Below are 24,442 nucleotides of genomic sequence, written 5' to 3' on the forward strand. Positions count from 1 at the left end.
CCACCTCTGATGGCAGAATTGGGATTTGGATTGCACCTTAAACTATTAACAATCGCAATGAATTTCATACATTAATTGTGTATTGTGTTGAAGAAGTAGGGTTTTTTGTTTTGTTTATTGCTAGTCAATTATATTAGATGATACTGAATTCTAGTGATATCACAGAAAGGAAGGAAAATTCCCTCTGCATTCACATCCTTCACAGCATGCATAATTATATAAGCCTCTATCATATCCCCTCCTCTGCATAGCAGTCATCTTAATTCTCATCTAAAAAGCCCCAGATGTCATATAGCCTTTCCTTTTTGAGAAAGTGCTCTGATCCTGCCCATTTGTGTGTTCTTTTCTACCCCCTTTCTAGTCATACAGTATCTTTTTTGAGTTGCAGTGGCTAGAACGGCACACAATATCCCAAACGTGGCTTCAACCATAGCTTTGTGAAGAGCAGACTTGTTCTCAGACCCTTCCATCCCTATCATAGAGTTTGGCCTTTTCCTGCAATAGATGCACACACAGAGTTGATGTTTTCACTGAGCTTTGGACTGGGACCTCAAGACTTATTGACATAAATCAAGGCTTACCATGTGCCATCAATTATTTTTAATTTAGTTGAAGGTATAAATATATACAAAAAGTAATGCATACAGTTTTGGAGCAAGTCAGTTTAACAGAACAAAGAATAATGTGACGTACTGTGCTTACCAAAGTGGAAAAATCTCAAAAGGTAGCAAGCTAGCTCTCTGTTATATTCCTCACCTTTATTGGAAATTTGAATTTAACTAACCCAGCCTTCCCTAACCTGGTGACCTTCAGATGTTTTGGGCTACAACTTCCATCAGCCGCAGACACCATGGTTATTCTTGCAGGAATGGATAGGAAATGTGGTCCAAAACATTTCAAGGGTAGCAGGATGGGACAAGATCTGAGTCCTAGATTGTATTTGGATTTCACATTCTGGATCTAGATGTTATCCAGGCCCAAAAGACAGAACATCACATGGGGTATGATTGTAGTAAAGTACAGTTGAGTCACTACCCCGCTACATGTTGTGTAGCTGACCATGGAAACCAAAGTTTACCTGTTCCATCCATGATCTCCGGAGTTGGGAGTATTTCATATGTACAGGAGTCGACAGATGCTGAACATGGGTCCAATTCAGATAGGGCTGGGAGTGAAGCCTGGCTGGAACTCAGAGCCTGCCCATTCTCCAATGATCCTTCTTCATTTTGTATGGAAAGCTCCCCATCTGGGTGGAAGCACAAAAATAATATGAAAGAAAAGCAAAATAACCAGAAGATTTCTCAGCTCTGAAAAATTTCCCCCAATGGTTCAGTTACTTTAACTGCAATCACACACCTCAGAGACAAAGTCCTAATGTATAGCATCTGTGCCAGGCTTCCTCAACCTAGTGCCCTCCAGATGTTGTGTACTACAACTCCCATTATTGCTGGCCATCGGCCATGCTGGCTGGGGACGATGGTAGTTGTGATCTAAAGCATCTGAAGGGCACTAGGCCCAGGAAGCCTGATGTGCACAGTTCTCCAGCCATATTCCGGCAGACCTAATCATTGTTTATTTTTTATATTATAACTGCCTTTACACAGCTGCCCCTTTAATAGGTTCTCTGAAACTTCTTCAGTTCAGATTTGACAGATGTTAAATGGGAACCAGGTTCCTCGGTCTTCAAAAACACAATGGCATGGAGGTGCTATGACAGGATGGCATCTCCTTGCTCAAAATGTAGTTGGCGGATCTGGGCAACATCCTGCCAAACATATGTGTTTGCACCACAGGCTAGATTTTTTTTTTTTTTAAAAGCAGTCCCCCTTGTTTGTCCCTCTTCCTCAGAAGCAATAAAGCATGCATATTTTTTAATTACGCACTTGTCCTTGGTGCTAAAAGTGCTTCAAATACAATCCCTACAATGCTCACATAACTTAAACTGGACCTATTGTTCCTCTGTTGAAATAGTGGTTAATAGTGGCTGAGGTTTAATAGCTTGCTTACCCAGCAGCACAGCCACTTATGCACCACTAAGGAGGAGGATGAAAGAAGACAGGTTTGCCTAACAATTCCATGTGCTAGCTGATATGTGGAATCTATACTATAGCGGCACATTTGGAAATAATTGCTATACTTTCAATACAAGGACAATGCATTTCGCCATAAGGATCGGTGTGCATTCTGTGTGCCTGACTGTTGATGGGCAACTAATGTTCCTAAAGCAGTAGGCATAGGACTTTAGTCTTAAGGGCAACAGAACTGCTGAGTTCATTAAGTATTATTCTTTATATGAAACATGGCATTTCCCAGCAGTTAAGCATGGCTTTGTGGTTGGCTGGTCCTACCCTGAGGCAAAACACCCAAAAAGTAGGTCAAGCCTCAGACTGGTGCTCCAAAATAGAAAGTTGACTGAAGTGTGCAGTTATGTCTAACACATTATGGCTTCTTCGGGGCGAGCCAATCTTAGGCCCCATTTCCAGTAAACATTTAAAGCAGTATCATACCACTTTAAACAGCCGTGGCTTACCCCAAAGAATCCTGGGAACTGTTGCTTGTCAAAGGTACTGAGAGTTGTTAGAAGACCCCTCCATTCCCCCCTCACAGAGCTACAATTCTCAGAGTGCTTTAATGGTCCATCCTTCTTCCCAGGGAACTCTGGGAAGCCACCCAGAATGCCTGAGGCAACCCAGTCAGTTGGGTGGGGTACTTCTTCTTCTTCTTCTTCTTGTTAGTCTCCTAACAACTCTCAGCACTTTTAACAACTCCAGTCATTCCGGAAGGATACAGGACCCCCCTGGACGGTTAAGTCCAGTCAAAGGCAACTATGGGGTTGAGGCGCTCATCTCACTTTCAGGCCAAGGGAGCCGGCGTTTGTCCAGACAGCTTTCCAGATCATGTGGCCAGCATGACTAAACCACTTTTGGCGCAATGGTATCAAAGCTACTAAGAGATGAGGGAGAATCAGCAGGGTCATGCTCCACCCCCCCCATCTCTCTCACAGGAAAGGCCATCATATAGGACAAGCAAGGCAGCCTCAATGCCAAATCTGGGTCTTAGCATCAAGTGAAATGAGTCTTCCAAGAGTGTCTGAATCCTGAAAGTGACCACCTACTCAAAAATCTTAGGGGATATCTGCAACCAGTCTGTAGTTACTAAGGTTTCTTGGGTTGAGACAGGTTTTGTCAAGAATGGTTGTAGGTCTTTGAGGTGGGAGAAAGGAGCATGGAGATTGGGCGGGTGAGATGGTGTGTGTGCTTGTGTGTGTTTCCCACTTTTGAAATGTCGGACGATATGAAAATGTGGCCTTTGTACAAAGGAAAGTCACATCCGTTCCTCTGCCCACTTTGACCTCTGGCTACACCCACTTTCACCTGTGGCCACCTCCAAAACTGGCCCACGGCCCAAAAAGATTTCACACAAGGAAATCAGGCTCTTCCATCCATTTTAAGTGGAAATCTGTCCACGACCATTCTTAAAAGCTTTGGTTTGACAGAATCAAATTTTGTAGCATGGTTTATCTTACCAGATGTGGTTTAAAGCACAAGCAGCCGAGCACAGAGGGAGGGGGACATTCTGATACAAATAAAACCATGTATCACCAAAGATGATTATGCAAAAATACATTTCAATATACCAGGAAAACTGCTAATTTATTTTACCTATGGACAACGGTGAGAAATATTTCTGAAGAGCCCTAAAGGAAAAGCATTCTTTTGTCCTTTAAGGATCCTTGAGAAGGTAGAATCTCCTGCCTCTTTTCCTAGAACTATTTAAAATATAAGCTCTTAGTTTTTCTGGTTATCAGTGAAGGATTTGAAGAGGATTATAGAGATGGAGTGGGATAGCAAAATTATAATCAGCAGAAACCTGTGCTGCAGGTTTTGTAGTTCTCAGCGGGGAGGAAAGGAAGGTCATATCTATAAGGTTTAACTTGCTGTTAATATGTTAACATCATTTACCCTGTTCTTTATACCAGGTTTTCCCTGATTCATTAGACTGGACCCTGTTTTTTATTTGTTTAAACTCCCTGGATTCCTGTTTTTATACTTTTGTTTTACTGGTTTTATGTTGCATTTTTTAAAATGGTATTGTTTATTGCTTTTATGTTGTACACCATACAATTTCAAATTTATACTAGGTTAAACTTATATCTCATCCATTATGGGGAAGACAAAGGTTTAATTAGCCATTTTCTTATTGGATAGGGGTGTGCAGCTATTGCCAATGGTTGAATGGCAGTCGATTCCTGGAGCATTTTCCAAACTGGGGAAAGATTGATGCTGGGTCAACTGCAGATATTTAGAACTGCCCCTTCCTAACCCTTATTTATACTGTCAGTAATGGAACTTTTTGTATGTGGAAACAAACAAAAGTACTGCATACTTTAAATATTTTTATCCCACCATACCACAACAAACAACAAAAAATCACACACTCTTGGTTTTCATGTGCTATTTAATTTAAATGCATATGGCTGTCAAATTGCCAGCTAAGACTGAGCAAAACAACTAAGCCTACTTTGTGAGCCACCCAGAGAACACTACTATTGCGTGGCTTATGTAAATGTCACACACTGAAAATTAAACTACGTTCTGTGAAAAGTTCCAAGTTATAAGGCGGAGATCCTGCAGTTCTCCAGATGCTGTGGAACCCCAACTCACACCAGCCCTAAGGTCAACAGTCAGGGACAATGTAGTCAGTCCAGCAACATCTGGAAAGTCACAAGTTCCCCAAGATATAAGGAGCCTCATTCTAAGGGATCAAATCATTATCCTATCTAGTCAGCTACTACAAGATGTGGAGCCAGTCTACTGAGCCCAGAAACTTTGCATGCTTTAGGATGGTTAAAGGTAAAGGTAAAGGGACCCCTGACCATTAGGTCCAGTCATGACCGACTCTGGGGTTGCGGTGCTCATCTCGCTTTATTGGCCAAGGAAGCCGGCGTTTGTCCGCAGACAGCTTCCGGGTCATGTGGCCAGCATGACTAAGCCTCTTCTGGCGAACCAGAGCAGCGCACGGAAACGCCGTTTACCTTCCCGCTGGAGTGGTACCTATTTATCTACTTGCACTTTGTGCTTTCGAACTGCTAGGTTGGCAGGAGCAGGGACCGAGCAACGGGAGCTCACCCCGTCGCAGGGATTCGAACTGCTGACCTTCTGATCGGCAAGTCCTAGGCTCTGTGGTTTAACCCACAGTGCCACCTGCGTCCCTTTAGGATGGTTAGTACAGTACTGCTTTATTTCGAAGCATAGGTTCATTTCTAAAATTAGATGCTCAAGACCGGCTGAAACTTACATATTCTGACATGATACTGTTTCCCACCAATTCCTTGTGTATTGTTGCCATGGGGTGAGGTGGAGAATTGGAACAGTTAGGCTAAAAAAATAAATTACATCCACTTGAAAAGCAGAGCAATGGTCAAAGTTACCTAGGCTCACTTCAGATGCTCTAATAATCACCCGCCAGTTATTACCATGGAGGAAATAACAGCTGACCCCGAGAAATGATGCTGACAGGTGCTGTTCTCTGGAGAGGTGAGAAATCAAAGCAGGGGTGCTTGGCTGTGCTCAGCCTTGAACAGCTCCTCCATCTCAGCTCTGCTTGCACACCCAGCCTCAAGGGCTGCTTCTGAGGAAAGGATGCTGAGAGGTAAAAGCCTGTCCCCAGAGAGAACCTTTCAGACAAGGTAGGCTGCCTTCTGGCAGCAACTTCCTCAGAAGCAGCTCTTCAACATGTTGCCGGCCTCTGCCTCGAAAGACAATGGAGTTAAGTAACACCGCTGCGTTGGCAGCACCAAAGGGACCTCCCTGGGGCGCAAGCCTGGGCAGTGTTTATGGAGATCCTAGGCTGCCCAGACAACAAGACCCCCTTCTGGGACTTAGCAACGTGGTCCAAAGGAAAACAGAGCAATACATTTGACAACAGCTAGGCTGCAGGAGTTGCCAGGAGGCGGCATACAAGGCGCCATCCAACCATTTTAGGGACTCCACTCCTTAGGCCTTTCTTCTCCTGAAGATATCCCCACAAGGGAGCGGAGGTTTAGGATCAGAGTTTTCCTTCTCCTAGGTAGGCTACCTCCCCACTTCACTCTGCAAGACATGCAGAAACAAGCCTTTTGACCATTGGGCCCACTATTGGTCTCATCCGCTCCATCTGCTGCAGCCTGGCTTTGCATGCAGGGGAAGTCCCTAACTCACCAAGGGTTTGAGACCAATTGGCTACCCTCGCCTGGTTTTTAGCCATTTCCCAGGGTGTGGCTGCTGTCACATGACAACAGCTTCTAGGAGCCACAGGTGAGAAAGTACAGGATGGGGAGCAAAGGTGGACAAACTACCTCAGAAGGAGAAGGATGTATTCCCCATTAGAGGTACTATCCCTCCCCTAACACCCCATACACTCATGTATATGTGTATAGGGGAAATCAATGCCCCACCCTTTTAAAGCCTTCTTTCTTATTATTCCCCAAAGGACTCAGGGTTTTACAAGAGTTTTAAGATAGGGTTAGGGGAAACTTTTAAGCCCAAGGGGACAGGCATTTGTGTGCAACCTACTGAAAGCTGCATACTAAGGGTGAGTGCGGCAAAAGTGGGTATGGGCAGACACATCTCACTCTCTCTCCCCCACTCAGGCAAGCAGGTGGTATTATTTCAAGGGTGCAATCCTTGTGAAATCACTAGAGGAGTTTACACTGAAGGGCCAACATAGTCTTAGATGGGAGGCCTGTAGGACTTCATTTGGTCCTTGGGGCCTGGTGCTCCCAACCCCTGGGCTTATGGTCTTTGAGGCAAGAAAAGGGGTGCTTGAGCCCATCGCTTAGGTCACACAAAGGCAGCTGGTAAGAACTGGCTGACAATACTCACAACACAGCATAGTTATCTTTGTCAGTGTGGTCACACCAGGGGCAGACAGTACTCTGTTTGGTTTCTTCCATTGGGAATGCTCCACATGAAGAAATTCAGAGCAGGGGTGGAGAAGTTGTGGACTTTCAGAAGCTGCTTGATTCCACTCTCAGCAGCGTGGCCAGTATGGGAGTTGTAGTATGGGAGTTGAAGGGCTGAAGCAGATTTCCATCTCCCTGATTTATCGTATCCATATCAGGTTTCAGGGTTGAGGGCAAGGCACTGGCTCCACGACATTCCCCTTTTTATTGTCAGTTCCCACTGTATAGAACTGAGCCCCAGCAGAACGGAGGTTCTGATGTTAAGCCCCAAATCAAACTAAGCCCTTTCTGTGGCCTTTCAAAATGACAACATTTCTCTTTTCCCCTTGGCAATGAGAATGGCACACTGCTCCTAATAGTTTAAAATCTCAGCATCAAATAGAAAACCTTTGATGTGGCTGTTACGCAGGATTATTAAAATATAGAAGGATGTTATGCCCAAACTCTACCTTGCTCAAAGTAAAGAATGTAAAAGCTGTTCATTAACAGCACAGCAACAGATCAAAGGTTTTAGCTACAGTGGGCATTTGTGAAGCCAAGTATATCTGGGTCTGAATTAATCATTGACATCTCTGACAGCCCAGGCAGCTGTTCTTCTTTAAAAATATATATATATACCAAAAGCTGCTCAGAATTAATAGAATACAAGTAAAAGGCTCAGACCTAGGCCAAAAGTACATTCAGAACTGAATGGTATCAATGACTTAAAGCTGGAGTTATAATAGGAAATGCTCTTCCCAGTAGGAAATTCACATGCTATTAATGGCATGTCTGTTGTATGCCAGAATTGTAGGTATGTTGAGCTCAATTAAAATTTTTATCTTACTGGTGTGGGAGCCACATAGACATGGGCTCTTCAAGGCCACGTTGCTCTGGCCACAAGTCTATTCCAGAACCAATAAAGGAACAATTGTTCCCATGCTACTAAGGTAAGCATGAATTGGGCCCAACATGTCTGTTTAAGTAAAAATATCACGGTCCTGTGGCAACTTAAAGACTAACAAACTTATTGTTCCACCACTTCCATGTTAGAAGAGACATATCTTGTCTAAATCCTCTCTTCCTGTAGACTGGTTCACCCTCACTGAATCAACTGGAGTAAACACGTGCAAAACCAGGATTAACATTTAATATATTAAACCCTTGGAATTATTGGAACTGATGTCAATTAAAGTTTAGCCGCTCCTGCAATGATGCAGAATGCAACTTTCTTCTGGGAAACTCATTATCTCTGCAGAAGGCATGAACCTAATTGTTGAGGATACTTCAAGATACCACTTTATTGATCCTTTTCTTTAATGATATTGATCTGATGCGAGTTGGCTATTCTTTTGATTAAAAACCCATAGCACACATTTAATAGGTCCTAGGCAACTGCTTTATAAAACTTTACTACTGAGGACCAATAAAACCAACACTATTTGTTTTATTATGCAACTTGAGTAGCCCAGTAACAGCATATTGCTCAGGAGAAAGGGTGGCTAATTTTAGCTAAGAATAGGCCTGGGTTGCATGTCATGGAAAGCTAAACTATGGCTTACCAGGGACTGGAGAACAGCTTGTGGTCACTTTGCTGCTCCCTGATATTTTTAACTTCTGCACCATGCTGAGCCAAGCCAAAGCTTGTTCTTAGCTACAGCCCATGGTTAGTGGGGTGAAAACTTAACCACCAGCCCAGGTTCACTAAACAAAACCTTGGCTTAGATCAGCATGATGCAGGAGTAAAAATGGCACGGGAGGAAGAGCAAAGCACTTGGGAGTGCCTCTAGCAGAAGCCCACACGTTCACACAGTTCCAGTAAACCATAGTTTGACTTAGCATGTCACGTGAACCTTTAAGAAAGCAATTCCAAGGGTGGGTCATAGTATTTCCACTGGAGGATGGAAGCTAGTGGATGTTCCCAAAGATACAGCCATATATGCGTTTTGCATAATGTTAAGGCAGAAAATTTGATGTTGTCTAAACAATATACTCTTAACTTGCTTACAAACATGCCCTATTGGGTTGTGCCATCACTAAAGTCTGATTGGTCAGAACTCAGATTAAGGCTTTTTTTGGTAGTGGGCAGCCTGGCTCTAGAACTCCTCCCTTGAGATTGGGCAGGCTCCTACTTTGAGTGGGTTCCTATGGCAGGTTAAAACATTTCTTTCGAGTAATAGTAGAGAGTCTTGATTTACACTTAAACCGAGCCTTTATTTGGTTGAATTTTATAGTGTGTGTTTTGATACATTGCAACCTATCCTGTGACTGTGTAATGTAGGGCAAGACAGTTGAATAGTTAAATAGCTAAGGAAAATGTAATGCCTAAATAGTTAAATAAAATGAAAATTGCTAAGGAAAAATGTGATGTAACACACAGAATCTGAACCTGGAAGATGTCTGAGCGGTTTAAACTGTGAGCATAAATGTCAAAAATTCTGCATTGCGTAGTCCTTCATTACAAATCCATACGTTTCACAGCATTGAACAGAAGTACTTAAGACTAGACTGCTAGCCAGCTCTATTGAGCTGAGTTATATGAGCCAGAAACACTGCCGGAAATGATCGATACAGAGATGAGAATAGTCATTTTTGGTTCAAGCAGGAACAGTAAAATTATATAGCGCAAACTATACTAAAATTTCTATTGTCTTTCTAAAAGGGGTTAGAGAAATCTACAGATGATAAATCTATCACTGGCCATTAGCAATAGCTCAGGGATGGACTCCAAGTCTCATCACCTCCAACCAGAATGGTTCAATGGTCAAGGAGTCAAGAACAATGGTCAAGAACAACTGTGACCATTGTTCACGGTTTTTAATGCTTCAATTTGTTTTATTATAACTGATTTTAATTTTCTGCATTATTATTTTGCTGCGAGGCACCCAGAGAACATCGTCATTGGACAGCTGATATGCAATAAATAAATAATTTAAAAAAATATATGAATTCTAAATGAATAATTATTCTAAATAAATAATTTTAATTAACCTTCCACTATTAATTTTCAAAATACTACCAGCTGTACCTGTGAATTGTGTCATTCCAACTAAATCTTCCTTGACACAAAAGTGGTCAGACATATGGCCAAGGATGGTGCTGCACATAGCTGCATATAGGAGAAACTACCTATATCCACCAGCCTTTTTAATGAGAACCTCCAGCATGGATGTTGCTTTCTCTTTAAGGTCATGTGGTTTATTCTGTTTATCAAAACCCAGAACAATGCGCACAGTGTTATGGACTGGTTGCACACAGAGGAACGGTAGGAGGAACTAACTGTGGAACCACCAAGGAAAGAAGGCTCAAAGCCCGGGGATTGGGGGCGACAAACTCCCCTTCCTTTGTTTCCCAGAACCAGAAGAGGGCTGAAATGGGCAGAGCATTGACAGACTGCATGCAGGCATAGTCTCTGATTGCTTGGAAAAAAGCCCTGGATACGAGGGGACTTAGATAGCTGAGGGGAAGTGGGAACTTTTAATCTTGGCAAGTGATTCATGGGGTAAGACCTACCAGGAATGAGCTGCTGTGCTCATTAGGCCTGACAGTCAAGTCTGTGAAGATCGTGTTTTGGCTAATAAAGAGCTAACTCCAACTTTGAATAGCATGCTTTACTGCTGGCTCGCTCTGTGACAGGTAGCTATTCTGAATGCAAGCTCACAATACATTATATTTTAATGCATGTGTCGATATACTCATTTGAACATTATTTTCTCCATGAGTGCAAGGAGACTATTCTTCCCCCAGGAAATATAGAAGGAATTAAGTGCAATAAATCTAGACAAGCTCTTTCAGAGGCTCCTGGCATGTGGAAGTGTAAATTATTGAACGACATTGTGATAAGAGAATGATATGTATACGAACTGCATGAGAGGGAGCTGTAGCAGATGTAATGAGGAAGGCTCAAAACCAGAGACTCACAAAAATCTAAACTGAACCAGGGATTCCCATTTCAGCTACTGCATTGCAGGAAAAGAATTCACAATTACGCTGTGACACTGGAAAGAAAGGTGTATCACTGTTGAATATATTTGGCAATTCATTTAATGCAACTGTCCTGTCTTTAGCTACTGAACAGAAAAAGTAATGTTTCTTGGTGAAACATCTGGATTATGGTGTGCCATAAAAACCATCTGAAGCTGCAAATGCAAATGGAACAGAATTTGCCAGGTTAGAGTTTCAATGCTCACTTGACATCTTCTCTGGAAGCTAATACATCTCCTGGTAGGATGAGCAATGTTAAAATAGGATGATTTAACTCTGCAATCTCATGCAAGTCTTCTCAAAAGTAAATTGGCCCCACTGAAGTATTGAATTACTTTATTGTAAGTAGTGTCTCGGTGTGCTCCCAGAGCCTGATCTGGCAGTAAACAAAAGGGAAATGTGTGGTAGTTCTCATGTTAATGTTTCTGAACTTTTGTCAGGGTCTTTGCTCTCAGGCAAATAAAGCAGGTTTAAAATTAGAAAATATGAGTACTTTTCAAGTAGGATGGGTTGTGGAGGAAGAAGCAGGCCTCAAACTTCTGCGAGCAAGAGGTAATTCATTTTGATAAGACTGCCCAGTGTCTAAACACTTATTCCAGTGCAAGTAAACTTCACTGGTGCGCACTGGTAAGGCAGAGGAGACTCCCTGGTCCTGAGGAACACCTTGATATAAAACATGCTGATCAATCTTCACAATGCAAATTGCCATTTGTTAGCACCAGTGTGTTGACTGACACTCCCTTTGCTGTTCTGTGTTACGTTTTTGGTGTCCCCCTCCCATTTCCAAACATGAAGCGTGTGTTTGGGAGGGTACAGATACACATCTGGTATGTGGGGTCTCAGTAGCTGGTTGTTTGGTACCTTCTGAAATTTGTTGCCTGGAAAGAGCAAGCAATACTTCTCCTAACCATAGGCATAATCCAGTCAAAATCAAGCACTTCTGGGTTGTAGCCAACATCAACTGACCTATTTAAATGAATGGACATTATTTAATTTGGTCTATTAATTTCAGTGGATTGTGGCTTTCAACTGAATATTTAAGCAAACCAAACTGAATTTGGGGGCAGCTCAAATAAACCAAGTGAACATTATCAGATTTTGAAACCTAATTTGGATTTCACACATATGTGCAAATATGGAAAAATTGTTTCTGTTTCCTGTGGATTTTTTTGTGTCTGTGCCAAGAAAGGATGATCAAGCCAGTTTCCACTACAAGGCCATTTTTCACATGCACTACTGATCTAGAAAATGGCAATATTCCATAAGAAATGTTGTGATGCTATCCAAGTAATACTTTGACTTTAATATAAAAGCTGATTCTTAATGGCTCTGGAGTAACTATCAGGCCCACAGTTTGGGGTCCAATCTTTGTAGAGAAATATGACAAAAATCCAATAGCACAAGTCCTGTGGTTTTCGATAGCAATTTCTTCGCTAACAGCAAGTTTTATTGCCCATGCCACTGACTCAGAGTTGCACAGACAATGATTCTTACCTTTATCAAAAATTTCCTTTAGCACTCCTCTCTTGATAAGCTCCTCTCTGCTTTGCCTCATTGATATTTTTCTTTCAAGTGCTATCAAAAAGAAGAAACAAAGTTAGAGTTACAATCATGAAAGCATTATAAAAAGGTCAGAAAACTCTTTTTAAAAACCCACTGGGAGGTATTGAATATTTGTAATACTGAGGGACCCTCCAGACTGGGGTTGGGTTTTTTTGCAAGTGTATTCTGTGACATTTGTTTATTTTTTGTATTTATTGACAGGCCACTGATGTATTAAGAGTGCACTAGCAATGGGCTTATACTGAACTGCTCACATATCATTCCACTTTACAAGGAGCTTTGTGATGCTTCCACAACATTATGGCCAACTGGAAGGACAATCTTTCACCGCAACGCAACAAAAGAGGGATAAGAAATAAACCAGAACATTTGCGGTATAAAAAGTTACAGAATTTCAGCAGGAACTTATGGAATACGCGCTGACTGGAAATGAAGCAGTGAGACCACCCCAAAACTTGTGCAGGGGCAGACGGTATTGAAAACGGGATCAAGTATAACTGCCCCAAATACCCTTGCAAGTGCAAATAACCATGACAGCATAATAAAAAGGATGTCCAGAGTAGATTTGATGTCAGTAGGTCCAATCTGAGGATGACATAGTTGGATAGCACTCATTTAATTCAAATCCCTGGTTTTTCCCCCAAGCAATTTTTCGTTGTAGGAATGCATGTGCATTACTCACTAGTAGATATTAGCTGATGATCTCAACTACAATAATTACTGTAACACAAACATTCTTTAGTCCTGTCATTTGTTTATTTTTAAATGTAATTTTTAAAAGCTGGGGTTGTATCCAAGGTATTCTGCTAGTGGATCATCTCACACAAGAGATTCTGCTAAAAGACAGCTTGCATTAGTAAGATATTTTGCCATTTTACCTGCAGACAGGGTGCATTGCTCTTTTGTGCAACATTGAAAAATATTGCGCTAGTGGACTGACAACATTTGCTATAACCCTTAAAATGGAATCTGATCAGCTAGAAACCCACTCCTATACAGCTACCTGAGTCTAAGCCAGTGATGGCCAAACTTGGCCCTCCAGCTGTTTTGGGACTACAATTCCGATCATCCCTGACCACTGGTCCTGTTAACTAGGGATGATGGGAGCCGTAGTCCCAAAACAGCTGGAGGGCCAAGTTTGGCCATCACTGGTCTAAGCCCATTGTCCAGGCTGTAACAATCACCTGCAACAGCTTCCTTTCCTTTAGCCTAGAAAGATGCAGATCAGCCTGGAATATGCAACAACCTATTTTTATTTGAAATCAAGTTGACAGTACATTCAGGCCGGACCAGAGAGAGTACTTCTTTGCACAATGCATAATTAATATAAAGAATTTGCTGCCATTAGATGTGACTATGGCCATTGACCTAGATGGCTTAAAATAGCTCCCATGGTCTCACTGCATTTGTCATTCTGTGGAATTAAAATGGCTAATCAAAAAGAGAGGAACATCAATGACAGAATGCAAACGGAGATATGAAGGAAAATCAGCTGGGAGTTTCATCTAAGCCCTGTGAATAACAAACTCCCAGGCTATTATATAATATTATCCTATTTAAACTTCTATGTTTTCCAAATACCTAGCTTTGCAAATATCACAATGTGTGATACAGGTAGGTAGCCGTGTCGGTCTGCCGTAGTTGAAACAAAATAAAAAATTCCTTCCAGTAGCACCTTAGAGACCAACTAAGTTTGTTATTGGTATGAGCTTTCGTGTGCATGCACACTTCTTCAGATACCATTCAGGTTTTTTTGTTTTTTTAGTTTCTTCTGCTTTACAATGTTCTGTGACATTTGAATGAATTCAAGAAATGTCTTCTCTATAGCTGTTGATTTTATTGATTGATTGGCTTCTTCCACAATAGTATCTTAAACCTAAAGTAAGGTCTGGATCCAGTTGCCATTATAATACACAACAAAAGTGTGACTTACTTCGGTTATACCAGATCCCCAACAAGCAGCTATTTATTTCTGTACAAGTGACCTTTCAGCAGCTTTGAAAATCTCTTATTTCCTTCTCATTGCAAGAGATGGTTGCATGAACTGCACTAAGCACATTTCTTAAGATGTCAGGTTTGCTGAATGTATCACCAAAATACCAGCTGCCACTGAGAGGCAGGTGCAGAGCTTCTGCAATTTTGTCAGATGTGGGCAACTATTATGCCAACCTAACTCTCTCTGTATTCAGTAATAAAGTGAAGATCTGTTCCTGGAAATCCCAAAATTATTAGCTGGGATAGTAGGTGAGCATTTTAATTTTTTAAAAAGTTTAAAATTGTGTTTAGGAAGTTGTTTTAAACAACCTTTAGAAGTTTTAACTGTATTCTCTTAGTGACTGGCTAAAGACAATCCACTGCGTTTCATAACTAAGAGGTGTTGAAGCTGAGTCTCTGCAGTCCCATTCCAGCACTCTAACCATTGCATGAAACTGTCCCTCATAATTGTTAAAGCTTCTACATCCACACCAATAGCCACACTGAGCACCAAAATAGTGGTTGTATGCAATACTGTAATTTCAGGAACTAAAGCCAACAGTTGTTGAGAGCAGCATCGTCAGGCTTTTAGACACACTCTGTCCTAATTGGTAAGACAAGATGTGTTGAAAATCCAACAAGCCACAATCTACCCTAAAAACAAAACAGAGCAAGACAGCAATTTAAAGAATGAAATGTTTCTTGGAGTGTCATATAGAGCCTATTATTTGAGGCTAAATTGTGAACAGGTAGGTTGGATTTAACGATCACTTGCTTGCAACAGATGTTTCTTGGGAGTTCCTGCAGAACAGCTATGGTGGGGTTTTTTTGGTTGTTTTTTAGTTATTACCCCAGAGAATGTCACAAATGGTTCTCTCTCACTGTTGGTCGCAAACCAATACTTTGCTCTTTAAGAAGCAAATCCTTTGTGTCCACTTAAACAGAATTTGGCAGACAAGAAATTACTTCCGCTACCAAACCAAACTTTCCTTGCTAAACTTTCTCTCTCTCTCTCTTTTCATACAATAATGTGGACTGACTGACATAGTTAATACTTCAGTCATTCAGCAATATTCCCCAAACAAAACTTACACATTTATGTGATCACAAGCAGAAATGTTTGGGGCAACTAAGGCTAAGTAATTGCAATAGCATCTGTTAAAAGGCATAGTGGAAAATCAGTAACTTAGATCTTGGAACTGATTGCAGAATGCATGCCTCTGGGAAAAGGAGCCCAGAATACACTAGGCTATATGAGTAAAGTAAATGCGAATTTTAGGAACTTAAGACATAAAATTACAGTGCTAACTCGGTTTAAGAACAGTCCGGTTTAAGAACAATTCAGTTTACAAACTCTGCAAAACTGGAAATAGTGTCCCGGTTTGAGAACTTTACCTCGGTCTAAGAACGTAATCCACATGGTGGAAGGGCACTGGCGGCAGGAGGTCTCATTAGGGAAAGCACGCCTCAGTTTAAGAAAAGTTTCGGTTTAAGAACGGACTTCCGGAACGCATAAAGTTCATAAACCGAGGAACCACTGAACAGTAATTTGTGCCAGTGATGTAAGATTGGGGAGGTGCGGTTATACAGATTAAATGAAGAGAGGTAATGTGATTCTACCAAATTTCAACTCAGAGGCACTCTTGGTGCAAATAAACTATTTTCTTGGCAGATTCTGAATCTCACCACTATTGATTCACCCTTATCCTTTTAGAGAGAGAGAGAAAGAATGAATAATAAAGAATCATAGTCTGACCCTCTGCAATGTGGGAATATTCAGCTGTCCCTTATGGGGATCACAAAGAGGGTAGGAAGAAAAAAATGAATTTCATAAAAATGGCACCTATAAGAAATGAGCATCCTTGCTATGCTTCAGCAAGGGAAAGAGATGTTGAGACTGCATGATGCCTGACTGAAGTTCTGCCTCCAGAAATTCTTCAGCGGTATATGTAACCCTGAAAGAGTCATGGGGTACTGAGAGGCAAGCTCAGAGCACCACTATCCCACTACTCAAATCCAGTTGTAGGGAACCTGTGGCCTTTCAGATGTTGTTGGACTCCAACGCCCATCAGCCCCAGTCAGCATAACAAATGGTCAGGGTCAGGGATGATGGCAGTTGTAGTCCAGCAACATCTGGAGGACCATAGGTCCCCCCCGTGCTATTTTTCTAGAAAAAGAGGTGCCAGATCTCACCACGAACACCTCCCTTGTTCTCTCAGAATGGCAATGGCACCCACCTGAGAGGTGCCAAAACTGACTTCCTCTGACTTCACCCTGAGTTCTCCACCCGTTCTCTAATCTAAGTGCCATGTCCATCTTCAACTCCTTTTTCTCCTCATCTTAATCTAGGGTCTAGGGACATTGTATGTGTGTGTGTTTTAAATACATATACATGCAGCAGGAAGCATGGTCAGTTGTAGATTAACTAAATTACATGCATACCAATGTAAACATCTTTCAAAACAAATACAGATTGCCCAAGTCGTAAGGTTTTCTACCACAGTTTTGTTTGGTTGTCTACATGTTAACAAAAATACGGCATGGTTTCCTTCTTCCTTTCATTCTACTGTGTAGTACAGCTTGACAACCTTACTGAGTAGTAAACCTTCTACAAATTTACTGAGTGGTGACAGTATCAGTAATTTGTAGTAGGTGACATTTAGTGGGGAAAATATTATTCTGAGCTATACAGACTCACAAAGCTATATTTTAAAGGAATAGCTTGCCTTCCCTGCTTCCGCCCGCCCCCAGTTTTAAAATGACTTGTACAGCAAGTTTCAATGCTGACATAGAATTACTGACAATTTAAAGTCACATATCTGTGCATTAAAAAAACCCTCCCCCACCCCACTGCTAGTCCTGCACCAGACTCTGTTTCCCCCCTGCTCCAGTCTGTCCTTATTATGAGTTTCTGCCAGTTTATCTCATTATGGAACATTATGCTATGCTCTAAGAAGCACTGCTACAGAATAAATGCAAACTTCAAAGCTGACAATTGACAAAGCAGCACACACAAAAAAGAAATTACAGTTGTAGGTTAATAGAGATCCAAAAGGAATCAAATAAAAGGATGAGCGACAAAACAAAATTTTCATTGTTGTAGCATAAGCTAGAACAGTACTCTTGAACTGGGCCCCCAGCTGGATCACAATTCCCATTATCCCTGACCACTGGACTAAGCTGGCAGGAGATGATGGGAGTTGTAGTCCCACAACATCTAGGGACCCAAGGTTGAAAACACTGAGAAGAACAGCTTAGATCCCAAAGTCCAGGAAACCCAAGAAAATTCAGTCAGATGAAAACTGAGCATCGTTATAAGATAAACTAGGGGGGAAGAATAAGTTATCCTCTGGAAAGGACAAGTTTCCAGCCAGCTTGAAAGCAGCCCATCATAATGGACTTCATGCACCAATCAGAAGGAGAATGACAAAGAATAGACAAAACAGGCAAGAGAGGAGACCTTGAAGTAAAAAATGGAAGTAAAAAATAAAATAAAAATAATGTGACACTAGTGAATGCAGTGCAATACATTTTATCAAATAACGCACCACTCAGTCTAATAGTATCTTCCATTGATAAATGGAGACAGAGTTAACAGTGAGAAGATAAAATAAAGGCACTCCTGAAAAAAAACCCCTTCTGGGGTTAAATGTGAGCCTATATAACAGAGAGGTAATACAGCAGCCACACTGAACGCAATCAATCATATTTCTCAGTGAGAAACACCAAATGAGTTTTCAGTCTCTACACAGACTTCCACTAAAGTCCCTTATTGCAGTGAGACATTCACAGAAAGTGAGGTTTATTACATTTTCTGCTGAAGACCTGGGACTATCTATTAAAGTCTCAGGAGGAGCCCCCGGGACTTCCATGCTTCCATGAGTGGAAACAGGCATGCAGTCTTGAAGGAAGCAGATTTGGGATTGTAGCTGGAACTCACAGCCATAATCCCACTGGCCATAACATGTAGTTAAGGAAACGTGATATGATCCTGCCATGTCAAGCATTTTTGCTCCGTGCCTCCATATTATTTGCACTTGGGTGGTGGGAAACATAAGATTTGGTGATAGGCTATCATGTTTCCATACTTATATGTAGTAGGCAGATGAGCGGGGAAACCATTACAAGGATGTAATGGCAAACCTGCCTAGCTCTGCCTCTGTTGAGCCCAAGACGCCTACAGGATGTTGTGACTCAGCTCACCCTCATAAGAGACCTGACAGCAGTTCACTTTTTTGTGCTAATCCAGCTAGAATGAGTATCAACCCACAACTTCCACCGTATCGATCAATATCTTTGCACATAACTGCTGGCAGGCAGGGTAGCAATCCGGATGCCTGGCAAGCCAGTTCTCCCAGCTGTTCAAATGGCTTGGACTGTGAGCAGATGAGAGAAGCCTAACATGGATATCATAATTTCAAAACAACCAGTCTTTTCAAAGCCATGCTTTCCTTCATTAAACTGCAGGTGCAGGAACTAAACCAGTTTTTGGAAAGGGAAGAGCTGTACATGTGCACACTTTAAAAAAAAATGCATAGCAGAAGAGGCATTTAATGCTTCTCCTTCTGCGGCAGGTAGCATGTTGGTTTCATTCTACCTTGGTCCTCTAGGTAGCTGTGCCCAAGGCAAAGTGTTCATGCTGTCCAGCCCTATTTGTGCTACTGCCTTTAAATTTCTCTCTTCCTAGGATACAGTTGTCCAGTTCCTTCCCCATTCCCTCATTTGACTTTCTGGTATCCTTCCCATCTCTGGCTGTAGACGTACGTATATAATTACTTTAGAATAATGGTGATGATATTTAGCTTTTGCATAGCGCTTTCAAGTGTTCTAAGTGTTTCAGTTCATGCTTCTACGACATGGAGAGGCAGGGATGCTCTTTCAGCCCGAGAGTTGTATTCTCTCATGAGCAGCCTTGGGGCAGGGGAAGACGCATGCCACTGAGGCAAAAGGGTCAGGTAAGAGGCAAAAGCACATGAAGCAATGTGTGAGATGCTCACTTGTGTACTGCAGGCTCAAGGTGGGCAAAGAGTAACTCCTGGGCCCAAGGTTACCCATCCCTCTTGGGGAAGCTGTGGCCCTCCCAGTGTTGCTAGTATAGCTAGCATAACCCCTGACCATTGGCCATGTGTGTTGAGGCTGGTGGGAGTTCAGTCCATCAACACCTAGAGAGTCACAGGCTTCCCCCTGCCTGGCAAGAGAGCTTCAAATGCTGAATGGAACGAAAACCAAAGTGAACATTTTGGCAAGACATGTATTCCTGTATACCTCTATGTAAACCATAAGAGTTTATCTAGCATACAGTAAATGTAAAAGATGCAAGCAGATGGCTCCAACAGTGAGAATCAACATTGTCATCTGTACTAGTGAAATATATAGGCAACATTTTGATACACAAATCATTGCTTTAAAAAACCCCTTCACATTTCAGCATCAGTTTGCATTTTTTTTAAACCCTTGTGAAAATTCATCAGCATTTTTGCGCACAATTCTCCTAATAGACACATTTCATATGCAATTTCATACACATTTTGCAAGCAATCTTCCCTAACAGAATTCATTTTATTTTATTTCCACTGATAAGTGCATTCTTATGCATAATTTCCCTAACACACACATTTTTATAGGTATTATATGGATGGAGAAGTACATCACAATATTCAGAGAAGTACAAATTTCAAAGGACAGCTCTGTTTTAGTTTGTATATTGTTTTAGAAAGTGCAAATTGGGTAGGTTTGCATTACAATCTGAACCAAAGTGAATGTCTCTCCCAACACTGAGAACAGCAAAGAGTAAAAGGTGAAAAGAATATTAAACCAGCTTCCTGGTATGTTTGCAAAGCTAAGCAGGGCATGATATGGTTTCAAATTGAATGGGGGTCCATGTGTTGAGATTCCTGCATTGCAGGCATTGGACTAGATCAGTGTTTCCCAACCTTGGGCCTCCAGCTGTTTTTGGACTACAACTCCCATCATCCCTAGCTAGCAAGACCAGTGGTCAGGGATGATGGGAATTGTAGTTCAAAAACAGCTGGAGGCCCAAGGTTGGGAAACACTGGACTAGATGACCCTTGGGCTCCCTTCCAACTCTACAATTCTATGATTCTACGACAAAGCAGTGATATGTTAAATCAGCAGTTTTGTCTAAGCTGAGAACCAGTTGCATCAGGACATCTCCGTGGAATCACTTTTAAAATGGCAGCTACTATCATACCCTAATTGTTAATCCCGGACACTGAGACCCAGCGCCGAGGGCCTTCTAGTGGTTCCCTCACTGTGAGAAGTGAGGTTACACAGAACCAGGCAGAGGGCCTTCTCGGTAGTGGCACCTGCCCCGTGGAACGCCCTCCCATCAGATGTCAAGGAAATAAACAACTATCCTACTTTTAAAAGACATCTGAAGCCAGCCCAGTTTAGGGAAGTTTCTAATGTTTAATGCTGTATTATGTTTTTAATATTTGATTGGGAGCTGCTCAGAGTAGCTGGGGAAACCCAGTCAGATGGGCGGGGTATAAATAATAAATTCTTCTTCTTATTATTATATATGTGATCTGGACTGATTAACTGCAGCCCAGAAAGGGAACAGACTATGGGATTTCATGCATGCACCATCCTCAGACACTTTCAACCACTAGCAATGATCATTATTATCATCATGCAAAATAAGTGATGCAAAACAAAATATAAGCGTGCCGGTCCTATTCAACCACTCATGTAAAGCACCAGCTATTTGAGTCCTTCCTACAAACTGGGATAAAACAGTAAAACAGTTGACTTACAGAATGTAGGACTACTTGGATATATAAAACCAGGGAACAACAGACAACCAACGTGCTTAGCAAGTCAGCCTGAGACTTTGTCAAAAAAGAAATAATTCACAGAAACACTGCATATGAAGTAGTCTGTGTTCAATAAATTCTAGAAACGAGTAAGATGTCTTGACAATAACTTCAAAGCGCCTCTAAAATCTTATAGGTTTCCCAATGTATTATTGCTTCAAAGAGATGAGTCTAAAAAAAGGCTTAGCACACAATTTTTTTAAAACCCTCTTTTCAAAAGTAGTATGAAACATACACACTGTACAGTCAGGCCTTCAACAATTCCTAGCAGACTGACCTTGTGCAATTGTTGCCACATTTTTCAGGAGATGGTGTATTGGGAAGCCTTTTAAGGTATAGTGTTTTATTGTGTTGTTATATATGTTGGAAGCCACCCAGAGTGACTGGGGCAACCCAGTCAGATGGGTGGGGTACAAATAATAAAATTGTTGTTGTTTATTTATATAACACGATCAGGGGGCATGGCACTTTAGAGTCCAAGAGGATTGCTCCCTGCCCCAAGGGGCTAACAAACTAAAATTCAACACAGGGAAACAACAGAAGCGGGGCAGGAGTAGAGGTAGTGGTAAATGGAGGTAAACCTTGCTTGTATCAGTTACACATACTTAGCTTTAGTTTGGCTGCAGTACCACCTGGCTTTAATTGAGAAAGGGATTCTTATTCGGCTAGAATGGCTACCTATGTTGCAAGTCAGAATTCTTCCACATTTGGCAGGTTGGTGTTCATGCAGGCTTCCTAACTGTGCCATTCATTCATTTGAAGGCAAGTTAGAACCACCTTCTTTTGACTCAAAATGAAAGAAACCATAAAGGTCTACAGTATTTCGTTTTTGGCGGTTCCTAACCATTATTGATTGATTTATGATGGAAGTGCAGGGCCTGAAGTGCCAAAGGAGTAAGACATTAGGAGATGAAATCTTGCCCAGTTTTCCAAGCAGGCAGAAAAGAAGAACAGCTGCTGAGTAGACTTTGACTAATGTGCCACAGCACAGCTGCACAGATGTTCAAACCTTTCACTGACATCATACTTCTGTTACAAGTAAAGTCTCTTTCATTAAAATCACCAATACATTAAATCAGTTCTCAAATATGTGACATGATCACCAGCAATTATATATTTATATGCAAGGGCACTTTCAAATAAAAGACTGCCCTCTGTAAAGTATGACAACACATGGTCTACTTGCAGCTGTGCAAATGCAAATGCCTCATTTCTACCACCAATACTTTTTGTAGCTACTTACATTACAAATATTTGTTTTCACTCTATGGCTTAACTGAGACACTCTTTTGGTTGTTGAGAAGGCTTTTTATGGAACTATTTGATCAACTGATTCTTGGAGCCCTAATTTCAGTGTTAATCATTATTTAATCAAACGTGTTGTGCTTGCTATTTCACTCATACAGCTCTTATTTAAAAGCACTATAAGATTTAATGTGCTTCAAAATACATAAAGAATTGATGCCATAAACTTACAGTTTGCAGTAAAAGTAGATAGTCAACATAACCCTCATAGAAACCTTTAAAAATCTATGGATATATATTTTTTATCAGTTGTTGCTATGGCAGTTGAGAAGTTAAATTTCCATCCTTTAGTTCTGCTATAAAATGCAATTCAAGACTGCTAACAGATCACTAATTCTGAGCATGTCAGAGTTTCAGACAATTTTCTTTTAAGTTTTGAATATGAATTTTGATGGAACAGTGGTGCCATTGCCAGTAACCTGGATAGATTTTGGCAGTATTTTGTGGCATCTACCATAATCAAGTATCTATGAAATTATGTGAACTGATGTGAACCAAGGATATGCATGGCGCCCCACAAAACTATGAGATAATGTGAATTTCAATATAAGCCCATGAAGAATAAAGAACAACAACCCAAAGCATGAACAAATAGTAAATTGAAATATATTGTTTCGAATTAAGATCAACACAGGCAAAACTACATTCAGAGATCCGAAGGCAGAAAGATCAATTTACAACAACAAATACTTAAGGCATGTGCATGACATCCTACTGAACAGCATCAACTACAGTGGTACCTCAGGTTAAGAACTTAATTTGTTCTGGAGGTCCCTTCTTAGCCTGAAACTGCTCTTAACCTGAGGTACCACTTTAGCTAATGGGGCCTCCCTCTGCCACCACACTATTTCTGTTCTCATCCTGAAGCAAAGTTCTTAACCTGAAGTACTATTTCTGGGTTAGCGGAGTCTGTAACCTGAAGTGTCTGTAACCCAAGGTACCACTGTACGTGAAAAGCCTTCCTCCACTTAGTTGTTTTTTGTTTTCAAATGTAAATAGTTGCATGACATGATTTCTCTGCCCTTTCCACCTCTCTCCTCCTTCTCTCCAATACCTTTATTGCTCATGTCGTCCCCGCCACCTCGTAAATTAAAATCACCTAAGACCTACAGAAAAAATCCTGATGTCACAATGGGTCTTTTTTTTTGGGGGGGGGGTATTTTTGCAAGTGTCACTTCCAAAATATCACACTCTCTACTGCCATTGGCTCAGGTACTCATAGGGTCATAGGGAGCCTTGGGTCACACAAAGGGCTGCTATGGGAAAACTATAAAACCTTTTCTTCTATATTCTGAGGTATCTGGGCAACATATGGCTAAACTAAAAGGGCAGTGAAGTGTATTAATGCCAATGACTTTCAGACCACAACTGTCTTGACAGTTGCACCAGTGCTGGGCATTACAGTATTTCTTCATCACCACTAAAGTGAAATGAGGCAACCACAAAAGAGAACTCAAGATCTTGGCAAAATGCATTACCTCAACTGCCTTAAAATGCCACACAATGAAATTATAACTTTTATTATGCATTTATTTATCCAGTGACAATGAAGGCAGCAGATGGCGTTTTCGTCAGTATGTAATGCAGAATTCTAGCATTTCAACTAACCCTCCCTTGATAAAAACAACATGTTATTTTTAGATAGCTAATTTGTACAATCTCAGAGCCATCTGCTATTCTGAGATATACAGTACATTAAATGCACAGGAATTGATAGATTCAGAGAGTTGTCTTAACTCGCAGATACATTTGCTGACTTAAGGGTGTTAGGATGGAACAGAGGTGCCTCTCTACTGCTGCTGGTGGGTGGGGGGAGTCTGTTCCAAGGTCATCATTATATCTGCAAAAGCTCTGTTGG

At 41.4% G+C, this 24,442-nt stretch overlaps 1 protein-coding gene across 7 annotated transcripts in view; it reads right to left on the reverse strand.

Annotated features, from left to right (window-relative positions):
• The window catches only part of PHACTR1 (phosphatase and actin regulator 1), a 251,629-nt gene that overhangs the window by 40,685 nt on the left and 186,502 nt on the right, over positions 1-24,442 (reverse strand). For all 7 annotated transcript variants that reach the window (XM_028737713.2, XM_077933291.1, XM_028737711.2 and 4 more), the window contains 2 exons: positions 12,401-12,481; positions 1,079-1,246 (listed from right to left, as the gene is read on the reverse strand). In XM_028737713.2, coding sequence (XP_028593546.2) covers positions 1,079-1,246; positions 12,401-12,481 — 249 coding nt within the window. The remainder of the gene's footprint in view (positions 1-1,078; positions 1,247-12,400; positions 12,482-24,442) is intronic.

Source organism: Podarcis muralis, chromosome 8 (genome assembly GCF_964188315.1).
Source record: "Podarcis muralis chromosome 8, rPodMur119.hap1.1, whole genome shotgun sequence".
Lineage (NCBI taxonomy): Eukaryota > Metazoa > Chordata > Lepidosauria > Squamata > Lacertidae > Podarcis > Podarcis muralis.